The 19,838-nt window shown below is 38.6% G+C and overlaps 1 protein-coding gene across 6 annotated transcripts in view; it reads left to right on the top strand.

The window, feature by feature from the left end:
* The window catches only part of CHL1 (cell adhesion molecule L1 like), a 200,945-nt gene that overhangs the window by 139,886 nt on the left and 41,221 nt on the right, over nucleotides 1-19,838 (top strand). For all 6 annotated transcript variants that reach the window (XM_084766825.1, XM_084766824.1, XM_084766827.1 and 3 more), the window contains 4 exons: nucleotides 1,190-1,310; nucleotides 6,650-6,834; nucleotides 13,354-13,485; nucleotides 19,569-19,709. In XM_084766825.1, coding sequence (XP_084622951.1) covers nucleotides 1,190-1,310; nucleotides 6,650-6,834; nucleotides 13,354-13,485; nucleotides 19,569-19,709 — 579 coding nt within the window. The remainder of the gene's footprint in view (nucleotides 1-1,189; nucleotides 1,311-6,649; nucleotides 6,835-13,353; nucleotides 13,486-19,568; nucleotides 19,710-19,838) is intronic.

Below are 19,838 nucleotides of genomic sequence, written 5' to 3'. Positions count from 1 at the left end.
TATCTGAACTAAATAATGAAATAAATACTCTTTACATTATGTGGACTGGGGCCTTCAGTTAGTATTTCTAATATACTGCTGAGGTCATCACAAGTGGATGAGGGCTCCTTTTAGGGTACCATTTCTCATATGCTGATTCATCTCCAGCATCATTTTCTGTAAGATTAGTAATCTATGTATACATCTTCAAGTACTATAAAACAAACAAAACAATGTTCCATAAAGTACATATTCAAAAGTCATCTCTACTATATAAATACATTCAAGGAAATGCAAAGCACACTATACTACACTTCCTGCATCTTACACATCCTCTTTGGATATCAGGATGTTATCTATTTACTTTATTTCCACAAAAATTAAAGTCACATTGGCAGTGGATATAACAAAAAAAAACAATTTAACTTTTGGAAAAGAAATCAAAGTATAGTGTGAATGAAGTGTCCTAATTAATCATCATATTTCAAAATTACTAAGAAGAAATGAAACTTTCCAGTTTGTATCTAGTGGGGAGACTTATTATGAATCATTTCTTAAAACAGTATGTATCCTTAAGGATCTGAGACTAGAAGGAATTTACTGAAGAGCTAAATAAATTCATGAATGCCTATTGTCTACTGTAAGATTCCTCAGTCTGAATTCTCAAAGAAGTACCCCCAGAAGCTGTGTTTTTAGAAGAAATCCTATCTAATACTTAGATCAATAAATTAAATAGACACATATAATAAAAAATGTCAAGATGTGGTCAAACTGTAGAATACAAAGTCAGACTATCAATTAACTTCTTGTCTGAAAAGGGACAGGTGGTATATCTTGTAACATTTGTAAAAGCTGGAAAAGAAATGGAAAACCACATGCTTCCTCCGTTGAGAGAAGTCTATTTAAGAGGAAATACACCACAAAATATATACATAAAAGATATGAAATTATGCTTTACGAATGACTTGGTAAGCAGGGTGCAGTGACCCATGCCTGTAATCCCAGCACTCAGGGAGGCAGAGGCGGGCAGACCTCTGTGAGTTCAAGACTGCCCTGGTCTCCAAAGTGAATTCAAGACAACCAAGGCTACACAGAGACAAGCTGTCTCAAAAAATCAAACCAAAGCAACAACAACAACAAAAAGAATGGAACCATAGATTTTGCAGTCATTATAGGAGAGGGAAGTGACTCTTCTTTTTTTGTGTTCCAGCAAATTCCATCAAGCAAAGGAAACCCAAACTTCTGTTGCCTCCTGCACAAAGTGGCAGCTCATCCTCAATGACTTTCCTCAAAGGGGATACCCTGTTGCTGGAGTGTTTTGCAGAGGGCCTGTGAGTACCCTGGCTTCTGGCCAGACCTTCTCCCATCTAGTGTTACAAAGACAGAGAAATCAAGACATTGCTACATGCATGCTCTTAAGTTATTACATTACATAGATAAATTATGTTCATGTATCTCTGGAGAAACACATTTGTGCTTTCTTATATAGAATTAAGGCTGCAACTGAAATGGACAAATAGGTCAATTGACTTATAGATCAATTATCTTTATCATCTTTATCATGTTATCGGGAATGCAGGGATAAAGGCAAACCTCAGCATGTGCATTAGTATTCACCCATCTTTTGTAAGCTATACTTTGTTTTTCTCTATTCTCTTGTCCCACCACATTTTATAAGGTACCAGTGCCAATGCGATTATACTATAGGAGGGCACGGCCTGTGCTCCAAGCCAGGTCCAGCCACCTATTTTCAATAAGCTGATTTAAAGAATAAAGTTAATCAAGGAAAACAAACAAAAATATTTAAGCAACATTCCCATATTGGACAGTGGAATAAAATAATCTGGAGACCCCTCTCAGGTCTGTGTTCTGATACTGAAGTGAGGTAAAGTTTAAATAGAGGTCCAAGGATGTGCACACTGAAGAAAACCCAGGTGTGACCCAACATGCTGCTGACTCATCAACCATTGTCTAGATTTCAATCTCATCCTATTTGGTGGAATAACAGGTTGTTAGAAGTCTAAAATCTCTTTCCAGAGGACACTAGTTCCCCTCTGAATGGCCTACTTTCTTTCACTCAGCATAAGATTCCCAAGTAAATTTCCATTTCTTTGGGGTTTCTGTGGCCTGATGGGCTCATGAGATTCTCTTCAGTTTTGCCAGCCCACTACACTACTCCCTTTTTAATTTCCTAGAGCCTTTATTTATTTTTATTGCCCTTCCTTTGTTTTGTGCAAAAGCAGGTCTGATCATGAAATTTCCTGGGAAATAGATGTCAAAGTCTGGTCCCCTGGGTTTTCCTCACATCTCCAACTGCAATGTCATGTTTTATTTCTTCCACCAAAGGCCTAAGGGTTGACATTTTTGTCATCTCCTAAAATTCTTGCCTTAGCTGAGTGACTACTGTACATTTATGTAACTGTGGCCAAGGTCATACGGGCACCCGTTTCTACAAGTATTCCCACTGACTTGACAGTCTCCTATCAGAAACGCTCTGGAGAAAGGCATTCCATCTTCCAGTTTATTAATTTGAGATGCAATCATTTTGCAAATAATGGAAGTCTCTTTAATCAGCTAGGATTTGAAATGCATTAAATTTCATTACATTAAATAGTAATTAAGAGTAGAAATAAATAAAATAAAATTCACCTTTGTTCATAATTCAGGGAAACATTTGAATGATTTGTTTAAAATTAGATTGTGAAGAAAATGAATGGTTTAAAATTATTGTACAACTTCTATACATTTCTCTTTTCAGCCATGTTACTCACAGCCTTAAATCACCAATGTTCAGTAATACTTTATTACAATATGTTGTCACATGACCTCTACAGAGATAGTTTGGTCTCCGTGTGTTTTTTAAAGAATTGTCTTTATTTTGTGTGCATGAGTATTTTGACTTATAGTATGTCTGTGCACTAGATGTGTGCAGTGCTCACAGAGCCAGGAAGAGGCAATAGAGTCCCTGAGGGTTGTGAGGCACTGCGCGGATGCTGGCAATTACACAGGTCATCTGTCAGAACAGCAAGTGCTCTTACCTACTAAGCCTTCTCTCTAGCCCTGGTTTGTCTTTTCCATGAGAAGATCAAAGTCTTGCCATCTGCTGTTACTCGTGGTTAACCACCTGGTATTGGTGCCTATTTATAGTACTGGAAATTAAATTCTTTCAGGCTTTGTCATTATTCGGCTTAATTCCTTGAGTCAGTTAAACCTTTTAGGGACTTTCCTCCATCATTTCCTGCCAATGATATCATTTATTTCCTGAGGTGATTGGCATCTGTTCAAAATTGTGTTCCACTTCCAGAAATTCCCTGGTGTGGCCTTGTAGGGACTGGGAAGTTGCGAGGCACAGAGGAAAAAGAAAATGGACGTCCATAAGAGTTGTTGCTCTTTGAAGAGGAAGAATCCTGAAGCTCTGTCAGAAGCACTTTCCCCTCATAATTGGTTTGAGTTGAGCTTTCCATTTTGTCTGTCTGGTCTTCCTTTGAATGAAGACAATACTACTGAAATGATTTGCCAGAAGGCTTACCACCATGGTAGTTATTTGTCCTCTGCACCCTTAATTCATGTGGCCTCCCAACAGTCCATGGCTTAATTATTCCCGCTTGCAGGTTAGGCAAATCCAGGCCACAGAGCGCACAGTGACTCAATAGTGCTTCTCCAAGCTGAATGGAACCTGAAGCTCATGCAACCCTACAAACTCCTCTAAATATAACTCACACCAATATATTATTTTAACCAAATGAACCCTTTGGGTTGAAACAGGAAAACCAGTGAGAACCATTGCATCTGCTCTGAGGTGTTTTCATAAATTACACATTTGAGTAAATAATGATAATAAAAAAAAATGTCTGGGCTGCTGGTTAAAATGCCTTCTGTGCAACCTTGAGGACCTGAGTTTGAGTTCTCTGCACTCTAAAAGTCAGACATGACTGCAACCTTGTAACCCTGGCATTGGGGGAGGAGCAACTAAGGTGGCAAGTGAGAGAGCAGAACACCAGAAGTCTTCCTCTGCCCTGTGTTTTTATGCACATGCATGTACACACACATGCACACACACACACACACACACACACACACACACATCACTCCCCCATACACATATTGATTATATTAATTAAGTCAGGGAATCTTCTGGAGAGATACGCAGGTTGGAAAGCATAGAGTTTATAGATTTCCTGAGGATGGAGAAGAGTAAAGTAATATTTTGACTCTTAATAGGAAAGAAAGGTGTTTACATCCCTGCCATCTTCCCATCTGTGAGAAGATGCTGTTTTAATAATTCACATTCACACTGTGTGAAATGAAAGCAGACTTATCATGAGTTTAAGGATATATGCTTTCTATGGATCCTGTATTTTTAACCAAGAATCAGAAGAAAAATTACCCACCTAAGAACTGAAGCAAATATTAGAAGTTACAAAGTAATGTGCTGATATGAAAAATAAAAGAAAACAAAACAAAACCAAAAACCCGTTAAACAACATATTTTTCTTCAACCTGTCATTGCTTTCATTCTGTTAGCAAGTGCTCCTTAAAACTAAAGCAAGCAAGCAAACAAAACAGAACTGTCCAGAATATAATAGAAACTAGCTTAGCTTAATAAACCATACCTACTTGTGATGCCATGTTAATCTAATGTAAATCATTTAATTTGATTATAAAAAGTGAGGAGAGTTAGAGAAATAATTTCTTTCAAGAACAGATGTAGACGATGAATTTGAGGAAAGTGAAATGCTTGCGTTGCTAAAGTACAGACCAGTGAAAACCTTCTTGGGAGTGAATATGGTCCAGGGCAGCCTGTTACTTGGCAGATTGCCATTTTGACAGCCGGTATAAAAAGCAGCAGGTAGGAGATTTTGACTCTGAGTACTGTTTGTGGCATGCTTTCTAGAATTCAACTGCTAATGATTATACTCCCACATGCGTCCATCTGACTGCAGTGACCCTTTCCTGAGGACATTTGCCACGTGAGCTGTGGATGGTCAATAAAAAGGGTGTTGTTACAAATCTGGGCTGTTAATTCCTTTGGACTTGAGAGAAAATAGCAAGTGTTTATAAAAAGAACTCCATCTTTCCTTCAAATATAATTGTTTCCTAATAATTGTGCTATATTTATCCATTTTATGTGTGAGCAAGTTATTTGAAATAACTTAAACAATTTGAGACAGTTGAACTGTTGGAGCTGGACAGATACTCAGTGGATAACATCACTGGCTGCTCTTGCAGAGGGCCTGATTCAATTCCCAGCACCTACATGATGGTTCACAGCCATATGAAACCCCAGTCTTAGGGGATACAAAGCTTTTTCTGGCCACCAGTCATCAGACATGCATGTGGTGCACATATATACATGTAGACAAACCACTCATAAACATAAAATAATAACAAATACATTTTGAAATTTTATTTATTGCTGCCAAATGGAAAGATTGATCACAAGCATAAGGCCATGCAATAAGGATGGATTCTTATTTGTTTGTCTGTTTGTTTATTTATTTCACTTTATATCCCGAAGGCATCTTCTCCCACCCTTTTCCCCCTTTCTCGCCTTCCCCTCTCCTCAGAAGAGAGAAGCTACCCCTTACCAACCCACCACTGCACACCCAGTTGAATCAGGATTAAGCACATCCAGCAGAATCAAGTAGAAGCCACTAAGAAAAATTATAAATTTTTAAGTCTGATAAGTGTTATTAATCATCTTCTTGGTACTTCTGTTGTGATGCTGGGAAAATGATGCCAGTAAGACCTTTAGAGCTTTCTCAGAGTATTAACTAGTAACCAGGAATATGGTAATTAACTGAAAAATGTGTTTTCCTGTCTTGTAGGAGGAAAAAGCCAAGTGGTCCCCAACTTATAGTTATTTGCCAGTGACATTACGAAGTAACAGTAGTCATAGGTTGTCACTGCTCCACCCCCAATTTTGAGATGGGATTTTTCATCAACCTGTTTGAATTGGCCCTCTCTCCTAAAATCCCTTCATTGTGAGGCAGATGACAAGAGGTTATCCACACCTTTTGTTTTGCTTCTGATTGTTTTGATCTGGTGAGCCCATCTCCTAATGCTTGAGAATTAGGGAGATTCCAGGCTCTTCTCTCTTTCCCTCTGTTCCACACAGAGGAGGAAAGCAAGGTCTGTGCTGGATGCTCCAAGCTGCCCCAGAATGAAAGAGCTGCTCCTACATCCAACCCACGCACTTGGCTCCACTCCTGAGCCACTTTAGCCAAAAACTGGCTTCATTAGGATTCAACGGGAAATTGTTGCTTGCCTCTGCTGGCCTGTGGAGCCTACTGTGCCAAGTTGTTGAAAGTTACACAGGGAGAAGAGCTGTTGATCTCTGACCACGGGGAGAATTTCACACTTGACAAATATCTTTTAATATTATTTCTTTGGGTTTCAATTATTCATCGTGCATAGAGCTTCATTGATTGGGCAGTCACGTGGAGTCAGCCCCTTTAATGTAGGGGACAAGATTCCTAGGGAGTAGACTATTAAAGGGGCTTATGATGGCTGTGCCTGTTCAACTCTGACACTTCCCACGCTGGTGTGTCCATTGGTAAGTCTGGTCAAACTCGGTGAATATATAAAGTCAACATGGTAGTAGGTGGGCCATGAGAGATTATTTATAGTTGATGTTCATTTATCTATGCACTCATTATATTTCTTGCAGACCAACCCCAAAGGTCAAGTGGGCCAAACTTGGTAGTGAACTACCAACAGGAAATGAAACAAAAGTAACAGAAAATAACATGATGAAGATAGAAAACATCTCCTACCAGGACGAAGGACATTATCGCTGTACAGCCAACAATGTGTTGGGAAAAGCCAGTCATGATTTCCATGTCATAGTAGAAGGTATATCCTCCATTTGGATTTTAATTTTTTACTTCAGAGAGAAAAATAAGTGCACAGCACTCACAGACTTGGTCTCAGCCGTGTGTGTGTGTGTGTGTGTGTGTGTGTGTGTGTGTATGTGTGTGTGTGTGTATCAAAGTTGATCATTGGTTTGTGGGTTTTCTTGTAGTGTGGGCACTGAGTAACACTACATTTAATTAATCAGGCTTGTAATTTATTTTCTCAAACCATATGGAAGGCACAAATGCCAAGAAGAGAGCTCATGTTAGGGGACTGAACGTATACCATTTCCAGGGTCAGTTTAAATAGTCATTAAACCTACCCTCCTGTAAGGTTTTATTGCATGAAATGATTTTTATTATAGTGCATACATGATGCTCATAAATTAGGTCATGATCATGAAATCAAACATTATGCAAGGACCGTAGAAGGAGATTTGGAGTGCTTGATAATCTTGTCACTCAGCTGCTGTGTTTATAGTACTCAGCTTCTTTCTTCTACTCCTTGGGTTCTCTGTGAAAGAAATGAGGGTGTCAGATGAATTATCTTAGCTTTATCCTCATTCCAGCATTTTGTGTTCTGTACCTGGTATTCAATATATCACTTACACTGAAATACAAAGAGACCCATATTGTGCAAATATTAATTTTTTTTATCAAACAGTACCAAAACACATTATGTTCATCTTTTCTCCCTGTAAAAACTGAACATTTCTAATTAACTGAGATTTTCAACTCTTTTTCTTCTTTTCTTGTAATTGAGAAAGTCTGTGATGGTGACATTACTCTCATTAAGTAGCAGCCACAGAAATTAGATATCTGGGTTGTGGCTGGGAGAGTGGGGGGGGGATTGGTAGGTTGCCTGATCCTGCTGTGAATTTGATTGGCAGAGACTGCTTCTCATCGGTTGGGTCGCACTTAGGCTTTCTCTCTGTATCACTCAAATGAGTGGAGTGGATGCTACCTTGTACCTTTGTGCTCATTTAGTGCTCTGTTGAGTTAGCAATGGAAGATGATCATCTCTTCCAGGCTGTTGGTTGATGAACTAGGGCTGTAAGGTCTCCATTAATATTCTGATAAAATTCACGTTTAAAACTTCAGCTTGTGCAAGGGCACTTCAGTGATATTCTTTTTTTTTTTTAACTTAGTGGGAAAGAAAAGATACCCAGACACAAATTTCATTCACAAATAAATGTTATAATAATTGACTGAATCATGTCCTTTTTTGGACTAACAATCATAGCTTCTCTATACTATTTTCTTATTTGAAGAGAGAACAGGAAAACAGAGAAGAGAATTCAATTTTTGGATCAACAAAGCAAAACCTGTATAGGAGAGAACACAATGTTAGACATTAACATCAACATCTGGCAGTAGTAATATATTCCTCTGACAATAAATTATTCAAAAATACATTCAGAAGTTTGAGAGACATGTCTATAATTTTAGGCATTATTTAACACTTCTCTATAATTTGACTACATCTTCTGATGGGGATATATTTATTAGCCCTTGTGTTTCTCAAGTACACACACACACAAACACACACACACACATGCACATACACACACATACACATACATATACAAACACACACACACTCATACATACATACAAACACCCACAAACACATACACAAACACACACACTCATACATACATACACACACACACACACACACACACACACACACACACACACACTGAACCAGACATGCATAATTATTAGCTGCTTCTCCTCCGAGTTGCTGACTGTTAGAAATCCTTCCAGATGGCTGCTGCTCTGCTACGGTAGCTGAATATTTTAACAATCTGGCCTCGGTTTTCTTGGCTATTAAGACCAAAGCTTTCAAAAGAATTGCAAATGTGGCAAAAAATATTATACAAGTAAAATTAATTATGCAACTTAAAATGTTGACTGTAGGATTCCAAAGGTATATAGGTTTCTTGAATAATTCTCTTCATATTTGTTAAAATAGCTATTAGTGATGCTGAGAAGTAAATATTGTTTTTATGAATATTATTGAATCATTTCGCATAAAGCATGATTTACCTTCTCCTCACACATGCATGGGAAGGGTGGACTGCTTTCAAGAAATGTTTTCCTCCCTAAAAGGAAAAAAACAGTAGCCTGAAAGGTCAATCGATAGTCATCAGGAGACAGGACTTGGTCTTGGTTACATTTTCTTTTGTATCCTTGTATAATCCTTTTTCTTTTCATCCTTTTATTTGGAAACCCGAATTAAATCAGAACTGTCCTGTGGGGAGAAAGCCGTTCTATCATGTATTCTGAGATTCTATTCCATTGTGAAAATAACCTGTGCAGCTATGTTCAAGCCTAGTTTGCATCCTAATCTGTCTGTCATTTTTTCTTTCCTATTCTGAAGCTCAAATTCCAAGAACTTGTACTTTAAACTATAGCAGCCTAAATATGTAATCAGATTGCAAGTCAAATACCATGTTTTGCATGAGAAAAACAGTGGTGGTGTCTTCAATAGACAGAATCATACTTTCTGGATACCTAAAATGTGGATTATTATGTATTCTATAACAAGAGGTGTAGTGAAGATTTAGGGAACAGCTCGGTGAGGGAAAGGAGCTTTCTGCAACACTGAATTGTAGCTCTAGAATCTACATGAAGATAAAAGGAGAAAACTGATTCTCTAAAGTTGCCTGCCACAGGTGCACTGTGGTGGACACACACTCAGATGATAATAATAAAGACAAAAGATACATAAGAATATCACATGAAACATAATTCCTGACATCAGAATATCAGCTACACTTAAATTGATAATATATAAAAAGAAAATCTCCCGCCAACAGTGTTTATGTTTCCCACTTTAGAATCATATCAATCTGTTAAATTTAAAAAACATAATATGAATTATTTTTGCACACCCAGGCAACCCTTAATGCTACCCGGTATGCCCTGCAGTGCCAAAGGCCATAAACTGAAACTCAGTCCAATCACTGACATCATAAACAATAGCTTATTTTGAGTTAATAAATGTATTCCTAAGAAGTTGTAGAATGCTTACTTAATGTTCACTAAGGCTTTGTTCAACCCCAGCACACATAAACTGGGTCTGATGGAACACTCCTGTATTCCAGCACTTGGGAGGTAGAGGCAGGAGAATCAGCCATTTATTGGTTATCCTTAGCCACATAGCAAGCAGAGACCCGACTGACATATATGAGCTCTTGTCCCACAAAAATAAAAAATATAATGATTAAGTAGACATCTGCCATTTTTTCAAAAATTACTAAAAATGTCCACGGTGTTACATGTGTCATAGACATCAAATTTTCTCTGCTGTTTTGTTTTGGGTCTCGTAGTAAACACTGTTCACTTGCTCATAATGTTGTCAGGATTCATGCATTGACATCTCCATTTTGGACACCATAAATTGAATTTATCGTCTTTCATTTTGTTTATAATTATGACTAATTGGGTCAAGTTTTAGCCTTAGTAACTTTTATCACCCATCACATATGTTAGACATGTGGAGAAAAAAGTGGGGCATCATGGTTTCTTTCCCTACATTTCAGGCTTCCCCGTCCTTTTCTGGAACCCCTTGACTAGCTCTTACCCATCATGCAGGTGTGTGATGTGAACTTTGGTAAACTTCTGCCAGTTCTTTGACCCTGCATGGTAGCTTCCCTGAGTTTCCCATCAAGCTACCAAGCTAACAACAATGTCTTTTGTGATGCAAGTAACAGTTGAATAATATGTTCATTAAATTTATGTCATGTGAAAGTAAATGACCAGACAGTGAGAACTATTTCCCATCCAAGGTGCTTTAGGTTTTTGATTTCTTATGTCTTCTTAAGTCTTTAGATATTTATTAAATGGTACTTAAAATGCTACCCAATGAATACATCTATTCTGAGCCTGACACTCTGCAAAACCAGGAAGAACCAAGACAGTGAGCCTCATCCTTGTCTCCCTAGAGATAACTAGTCTAAGGACTCTCAGTACTGACTGTTTGAACTACTAACTATTCAGCCAGTGAAGTCAACAGTGAGAATCTCAGCCTTGGCTGCACTTAACACAGTCATATCCAGGTTTGAAGTTTCTCTGTCATTTCATGACAGTGTCTACAATCAGCTCAGGACCCAGAGGCTTAAGGACAAAAGGGAGAGAAACACCCATGTGAGTGCAGAAGTGTTTTTAAAACTTATGAAGAAGGTCCAAGCTAATGTATAGTGATTATTTCTATCAACCACCAAATGTGTGAAACTTCCTGAGTCAGTTGATAGATGGGGATGGGGGGTGGGAGTTCAAAGACTCAACTGTACAGCTGCACTGACCTTGACTACTAGCTTTCAGGCATAAGATGCCAGTGAATGAGGAACTGCCTCCATAGCCATGCATCTCCAAGCTGTTTCCCCCATAGGCTCTGTAGTGAGACACATGGAGTGGCAAGGGTAGGAAATGAGGATTCTTTCATTGATGATCCTAAAAAAAAAAAAAAAAGTAGATGATTTCTCCAAAGGTCAAAGGTTAGATGAGGCGATATCTCACCTCTTCACCTGATCCTATCAGTGATGTATCTTCAATATGTGTGTTCAAAGATGTATTCATAACAAATGTCAATTAAATTCTTGGACTGAGAATAGTTATTAGAAAATTGATTTTATACAGAGGCAATGAAGGAATACTTTCATTACAGGATCTTTATTGTTGCACAGTTGGAAAGGAACAGTCGTGGTTTCTACTATGAACAACGATGGTTTGCATCATAATGGAGCCTCCCCCTCTAACTTGCACATACTGAATTTTGTTGTGGTTATATAAAAAGTGGAAGAAAAAAATTATAAGGAGAGGGCGTAGAGAGATGTTTTAGTGTTTAGGAGCATGTGATGCTGTTTCAGAGGACCTGATTATGGTTCCCAACACATATGTTGCCCATCAGTACATATAAGACCCCCTACATATATAAAAAATAAACCTTTAAAAACCAGATTACCAAGAAGAGACTTGATACCCTATGAGCATATACAGGGGGAGGTAATCCCCCTCAGGAACAGTCATAGGGGAGGGTAATAAGGTGGAAATGGGAGGGAGGGAAGAATGGGAGGATACAAGGGATGGGATAACCATTGAGATGGAACAAGAATAAATTAATAAAAAGAAAAGGAAAAAAAAACCAGTGCCATATAGGCACCCTTCCCTTCAGAAATTTAGGCCATTGAACTTTATGATAAATGTCTCAATGTTTTTAGATTAATCTATTACAAACACAGGTATTTAAATGGAAATTAACACTGTGGAGAGATTCTAAAGATATGCCTCTTACTTACACATAGACTACTTGATTTTTCCAGTGTAATTTCCTTTACTAAACTCATTTAAAAGCTATTTTTATTTTATACATGTACATATCTTTCAATTTTTTCCTTTTGAATCAAGACAGAAATTCATAGTTGAAAGGGAAAAATGACCATGCTAAAGTTGATGGGAATTATTATTTTAAAATCTTATTAAACTAATTCTGAGATTAATTATCAACCATCTACATGGGTGTGGAGAGATGGCTCAGTGGTTGAAAGGACTGGCTGTTCTTTCTGAAGGCCCTGGTTTAGTTCTCAGCATATATAGTGTTAGCTCACAACTGTCTTTAACTCCTGTCAAGGGATCTGATGCCTTCTTCTGGTCTCTTTGGGCACCAGGCATCCAATGAAATGGTACATAGCCATGCATGCAGGCAAAATATCGATGATGATGATGATGATGATGATGATGATGATGATAATAATAATAATAATAGTTACACTTGCACAGTTCTAGTCTTATACTGATTGTTGACCTATATGACAGTACTATTTGAACTTAAGACAATTGTCTCCTTTTGTTCTGAGACTCAAATTACAGTTACATATTTAAACTTATATGCATCAAAAGATGAAGAACACTTATTTCTGTGTTTGCCACTTTGTTTCAAAAGCAAAAATGAAGTGTTCTCAGGTTCTCCGCCTGACTCTTTGGAAGAAGAGTATCTCTAGCAAATTATGTTTTCCAAGTTGATAAGTTATGCAATGCAAGTTGGTATAGACATGATATGTAAATGCTATAGTCAATCATCGAGAACAAGGTTTTGCAAAATTTACTGTTATTTAAGGGGCTCTTTGAGTCTGTGTCTTGCACACCCACATTCCAGCTACTTTGTTGCAGCTTGAGGAGAAACAGTAGCCAGTCCTAAATGAGTAACCGTCTGCTTAGTCCTCCCTCATGTTTCTGCTGGCGAAATGTATACTAAAGCAGCTATATATTTTTGGTATGTTGATTTATATACAGATTCAGAGTGTAATTTAAGTACGCATACACACACACACACACACACACACACAGAGTACACCCACCTTCCTTTACTGAATTTAACCAAAGGAGCTGCTGCAATGGAATACTTTGTGGTGTCTGCCCTCTGCTGGTTTGTGGTAGAAATGCAGGCCTGTTACAGCAATTGCATCTTTTGCTAAGGGTATACTTTCTGAAATTCTCTTTGTTTTGTCTTCAGAGCCTCCGAGCTGGAAAAAGAAACCTCAGAGTGCCGTGTACAGCACGGGGAGCAATGGCATCTTGTTGTGTGAAGCAGAAGGGTCACCTCAACCCACGATCAAATGGAAAGTCAATGGCTTGCCAATTGAAAGTGAGTTAAAAACAAACGAACAAACAAACAAACAAACAAACAAAGACCTGGTGAGGAGGGCAGCAATTGAATGGGATAGTCTATGATCAGACAGTTTGATGATGTCTGAAGCAGACTGGATGGGCTGAATTAGCATAATACATTGCCAGGAAATCAACAAGTACTTCTTTATGGGCAATTTGATTGTTGACAACAAATACAATGGAAGATACAATTGGAAGTTTTTGCACATACTATTATATATATATAATATATAATATATATATATTATTGCACAGACTTAATTATATAATATAGTAAATAATAACAATTAGCAAAAAGATTAATACAAACCAACACTTGCTCCTGCCTATGAGAAGGAATGATGAAAGTAACCTAGTATATGAAAGCATAAGTTGGATATTAAAATTTCTTCCATTCATGCAACAACCCTGATCCTGGACTCTGCCCCTGCCATGAATATCCATTAGTTACACATTAACTCTATGTTGTGGCCAGGAAAAAATGTGCAGCTCAAAACTTTACATAAAGTAATAGCTCCCTAGCTGCAGTTGGCAAAACTAGAAAATCCCCTTGAGTCTTGTCCACATTAAGTGGTCATGGAAAGACAGAAATGGACGAGGACAGAGGGCCCAGATTCCTCACTGTGCCCATCTCCAGGTCCCTAAACTTTTATTTGAACACATAGCTGAGGCTATTCTGAATGTATTTGTTCAGGCAGGAGGACAGAATCTACTGTGTTATGTTCTGGGTAAGTAGTTCCATGGAGGAAATAAATATCAAGTCTAGGTATTTGCCTCCCATTTAGTTATTTGTCCTGCTTCCCAATATTAGTGTGGCCTCCTTGTGGTTCACAAAGCAAAGTCCTCTCTGAGCTCTGACTCTTCTCAGTGCTATGGCCTTCAGCTGGTCACCGAATCCCCTAAGCTTCAGTTTCTCAAGCTACCGAATGGAAGCAGTGGTAGTTGGTAGTGTTGAAGGAGATAAATTAGTAGCTACCCAAGGCCATGATATATCTGTAGAGAACTCTGATGGTTTATGAACTCTGGAGCCACACTGCCTGTGTTTGCATAGTCATCCTAACATTTAACAGTAGTGTGCCTGAGAATGCGACTGACTCTCTTAAAACCCGTATCTTCATAAGCAAAACAGAGATGAAAATAGCAGTGACTTGTGGGTTCATTCTTTGGCTTGACAAAAACACCATTCTGGAGAATGTTTTGCTCATGATATGACACAGAGTAACAACGCTGGGAGATGGATACAGGAGGGTAAAGATTTCAGGCTTCTCTGCTTGGATGCCTGTGCTGATGCGGAATAGCCCAGGTAGGCAGCTTATGAAACCTGCATATTAGGGCTGATCTCTGGCTTGGTTACAGAGCTTCTGCTTGTAGGGAAGGGTGGTTAATATAGATCCCTAGAGCTGGACAAAGTACTAGGATGTCCTAAATGGGACATCTATATCTCCCTCTGAGATTCAGGGAATACTAAGGGTGCGGAAGCAATATAATGGCTGGAGAATGGAGAAGAGTGCTATGAAACGCCATCTTCTGGACACGAAGTGGCTATTGCACCCGTGAACTCACAGCATGTATTTTAACTGCCTAGGATTTATCCATCACAACTCCAGCATTGGTGGGTGTGGGGATGATTTATGAGACATTACCCCTAGTGAAGGAGTTATTGGTATTTGATGGATGCTGAAGGAGAGAAGACGTTTTTCATTTGGTGTATAGCCAGTAGAAGGTTGCCCATGATCCAGTGGATAGTGCCCACCCCGGTACTTACAGACAACACTGATTCTCCAATGGATACCATTCACCTGTGTACAAACAGACAGTACTAATTAGATTCGATGGTTTATAAGAAGACATATAAGTTGGAAGGGATCAATTTGAGAAATTTGTGTCTAGGAAGTGCTTAGGTTAAGTTCAAGATGCAATGTAAGTTTATGATTATGAAAGTACATACTTTGAGAGATGAAGAAGGATGAAGAAGGTAAGGAAATCAGCTGTCATCGGTTGTCTGTGAGTGCTTTTGGAGTGGAGAGGTGAGTAAATTAAAAGACTCCCGAGGTGTGTGCATCCGGAGAAGGAGAAGAAAACAGTCTAGTTTGGCTTAAGCTCGAGGCATGAGGAAGGGCCAGGTAGCTGGTAAAGGCAATCAGTAGATGAAGGCATCATAAGCATAGAAACTGACAAGGCCTGATTGAGGTCCTGAGATTTATTCATGACAGATGGCCAGTCATAGATGGTCTTGATAGAGGAACATGAGTTACAAATGTTATGGTTTCTTTGTTTGTTTGTGAGGTACTAGAGTTTGAACTGAGGTTGCTCCCACATGCCAGGCAAGTGCTTTCCCACTGAGGTATATTCATAGCCCTTGAAATGCATGTGATAATGAAAATGTCTGGTGTTTGAATGCAGCCTTTAACTCTATGACTGCAAAATGGTGATTGAAAGACACCGAGGCCTCAGGATAGACATTTTGTTATAGTGGTCAGGTAGTAGATATTTCTAAAGTAGATCCCAAGATTCGTTGGTGGATGAGACAGGTATAGCTACGCTCTCAGGAACCATAGGCAGGACAGAACTAACCAGGCTGGAGGAGAGCAAGCTGTTCTGTTTGCACAGCTCTTCAGCACAGTTTTCTTCAGACACTTGCAACAGGACCAAGGTGTGATGCCAGTTTGGATTTGACAGAAGGATTTGAAAACTCCTTGGACTTATAATTTTAGAAAATGCTATTTTTTTATGAATCTTATTTCAAAATTAAGCACAAGTGAGTCCAGTGGTTGATTACCCGTAGATCCATTCCCACAAAGATGACATCCAGTATTTCTGAGAGGTCCTTGGAAATACAGATCTCTTTATTCTTCACTTTTCAGATGCAGTGACAGAGGCTCTCCTGAATTAGAGTATGTACTTAAGGACAAGACACAAGTAAATTCAGGGCTAGCATGAAATTTGGAAAAGAGCGAATTTGAGTAGAGGCTTTTCTGACCATATTGTCTTATTCTCACTGACCTTATGAAAGAGAAACATCTACAAATAATTCTGGCATCATGTCAGGACTAGTATATTTTGGTATATACTATTTAAAGTTGTGTTTTCTTGAGACATTAAGAAAATTGATGTTTGGATGTTTGGCAGTATGTAGTATATTGAGCAATTTCCATATCTCTTCAAAGAAGGAGAGCTGAGTAAGGGTTAATTGTTTTTCATCTAATCATTAGGATGTGGTCTTAGTTCTTCTTCTTTTACAATGCCGTCTTTTATTCAAAGCTACTCTTGGGGCCCAGGATACAAGGAGGAGCACAGGGATGACAAGGCTAGCTCTGCCAGCCTTAAGAGTCTGTGCAGTAGTAGAGGAATGAAGGATGAGATCAGCGGTTGAATCCCTCATGGTGCACTTTACAGTTTTTCTCCTAAAGAACTTAGAAGGAAGCCGGGCGTGGTGGCGCACGCCTTTAATCCCAGCACTCGGGAGGCAGAGGCGGGCGGATCGCTGTGAGTTCGAGGCCAGCCTGGTCTACAAAGTGAGTCCAGGACAGCCCAGGCTAACACAGAGAGACCCTGTCTCGAAAAAGCAAAAAAAAAAAAAAAAAAAAAAAAAAAAAAAGAACTTAGAAGGGCTATCCATCCTGTTAATCCAGAAGAAGTAGACGATAAATTAGCTCCAAGATTTATATTAGCTTTCTGATGTTGCTATAGCAGAAAGTTGGTGGCTTGCGCCTGGGAAAATTTTGCTGTTGAATAATTCTGTACAGTAGAAGGTCAGTGCAAGTCTAACGGGAAGGAAACCAAAGTATCTCTTTCACTTTCCCTGTCCTTCTTTACCCGTCCCCTTTATTTCTCTAGTCATTACAGGCTGGCTACATTCTCCACCCAGGCCTCTCTTCTTCCATATCCACAGCTGACATCATTGCAAGCATGGCCGTTTTCTTATAGTCACCCTTTTCTGTTTTTATAGCCAGACAAGAGTTTCTGATTTTCAAGAAAAATATGTAGTTACCGGGAACCAACCTAGTTAACAACATAGCTTCTCTACCTCAAAGTCCTCCAGCTTATACACCTCTGGATAGTTTCTTTTTTAGATGAGGCACATAGTTCATAGTTCTATGGGAGTCAGGACCTGCTTTTCTGCCTGCTGACAGGGAACATTCATGAATAAAATATCATCTCTTGTACTTTTTCAGATATTTCCACAAAAATTTACTCATTGTTTGGTGATGCCTGCCCTTTAGAAGCTGAAAATGTACTGTAATCTGTACAGACAGGGCTTTAACAGCTGGGTGAAGGAATGCACACATTATGGCTCCAGTGAGAGAGAAAGGAAGAGTGTATAAAAAAGTCTGCCAATGTGTAGTAGTCCTTATTTTCAAAAGCATAAAGTGTAAAGTAATTATTATTTTGTATGACAGAAATACAAGGAGATAGAAAATATTTGTTAACGTCATATAAACTAGAATTTCTTGACTCATTGTCCTTCAGTCAACAACTCTAGCCCAAGTTGATTTTCTTCTTACTGCCTTTCAGTTGTGTCTTAGCAAAATTTGGACCTTAGGTTCAGATGCTGTAGGATATTCATTTTCTAGAACAGTATTATTTATAAAGCCATGCAGATGCTGATCTGAAGGCCATGAGCAGAGACAATGTTACAATTCGTGGGCCATACCCACTAGAATTCGTGGGCCCCTAATAAGTGCACAAAAAATTTAGGTTCTACAATTTCCAAAAATTATTTCCAGGATTAGTAGTAGTGTTTTTTAATGTGTTTTTAAATTTTATTTAAATATAATTGAATCATTTCCTCTAATTTTTGTTGGACCTTCCCTCCTAAACTCATGGCTGCTTTAGTCATTATTGATCTTTTGTCATTAGTGTTACACACACACACACACACACACACACACACACACACACACACACACATGACATATAAATACAAGCTGTTGAATCTATTCAGTGTTCTCTGAATGAAAATGTTTCCAGGATTACTCTATTCACAAATAGATGAGAAATGGACGCAAGATGGGAAATGTAGTTCAACTGATAAATGGAGGATATAAATGTGTTGCACACATACCATGGAATACTAATCATCTATAAATAAAATGAAATATGAAATTTGTGGGTAAATTGTGGGTAAATGGATTTAACTAGAAAATACAATATTTAGTTAAGTAACCCCAGCCCAGAAAGGCAAATTTCACATGTTCTCTCTTATTTGTAGTAGTTGCTAGTTCCAAGTTTTTAGATGTGTGTAAAAACACCCTGGAGTAATGGAGTAAAATCACCATAGAAAGTAGGCTAGATTTATGTTAAAATGTTGTATACTTGACAACTACGAAGAGGAGGAGGAGGAGGAGGAGGAGGAGGAGGAGGAGGAGGAGGAGAAGAAGAAGAAGAAGAAGAAGAAGAAGAAGAAGAAGAAGAAGAAGAAGAAGAAAAGAAGGAAGATAGGGGAGGGGAGGAGGGAAGGAAGGAAGAGAGAGAGAGAGAGAGAGAGAGAGAGAGAGAGAGAGAGAGAGAGAAACAGACAGACAGACAGACAGAGACAGAGACAGACAGAGACAGAGAGAATATTAAGTCTTGTGAGCTACATACTTGAAATGCTAAATGATAATATAAAGCACACAAAATAATGTCCCAGATTCAAAAATAGTAGAAAAGGGGGAAAATAGGCTAGGAAAAATGTTGCCAAAAGAGAGACTAAGGCCAGTTAGGGTCTCTTGTTCTGTTCTGTACTGGTTAACATCTAGATGCAGATGGTGAAGTGTAAGTCAGCTCACAGAAGGACTCAGATATCAAGCAAGTCACCCCCAATCTTATTATGACAGAGGATAGAGAGAGGCAGTGAGCAGTAGGGCAACATGAAGTTTTTGGAAGCATAATTTGAAAAGATGTTGCAAATGAAAAATGGTCTGAGAAGGCACCTGTGCAAAAACTTTTCATCAGTGAACTATCTTTCACCCTAAATTGGTCTTAAAATATAGATACTGTGTGACAGATTTAATAAATGGTTCATCAATATTTTATATTCTGTTCTTTATCACACTGACATTATCTCTTCTCTTTCAGACCATCCATTTCCTGGTGACGTTCTCTTCCCCAGGGAAATCAGTTTTACAAATCTACAACCGAATCATACTGCTGTATATCAGTGCGAAGCCTCAAATATTCATGGAACCATACTTGCCAATGCCAATATTGATGTTGTAGGTAAGCATGCCCAAGTCTGAGATTCTCCTGCTATTTGCTGAAGGAAAGCATTTAAAATTATTATCACAAGGACCTGATTTTTTTGGGGGAGGGAGCAAGGGGGTGTTAGACCTACTATGGGAATATATG

This window comes from Acomys minous, assembly GCF_964271855.1.
Source record: "Acomys minous genome assembly, chromosome: 17".
In the NCBI taxonomy this organism is placed as follows: domain Eukaryota; kingdom Metazoa; phylum Chordata; class Mammalia; order Rodentia; family Muridae; genus Acomys; species Acomys minous.
Note: the sequence above shows the minus strand (reverse complement) of the source record. Positions and strands in the feature narration are given on the sequence as shown.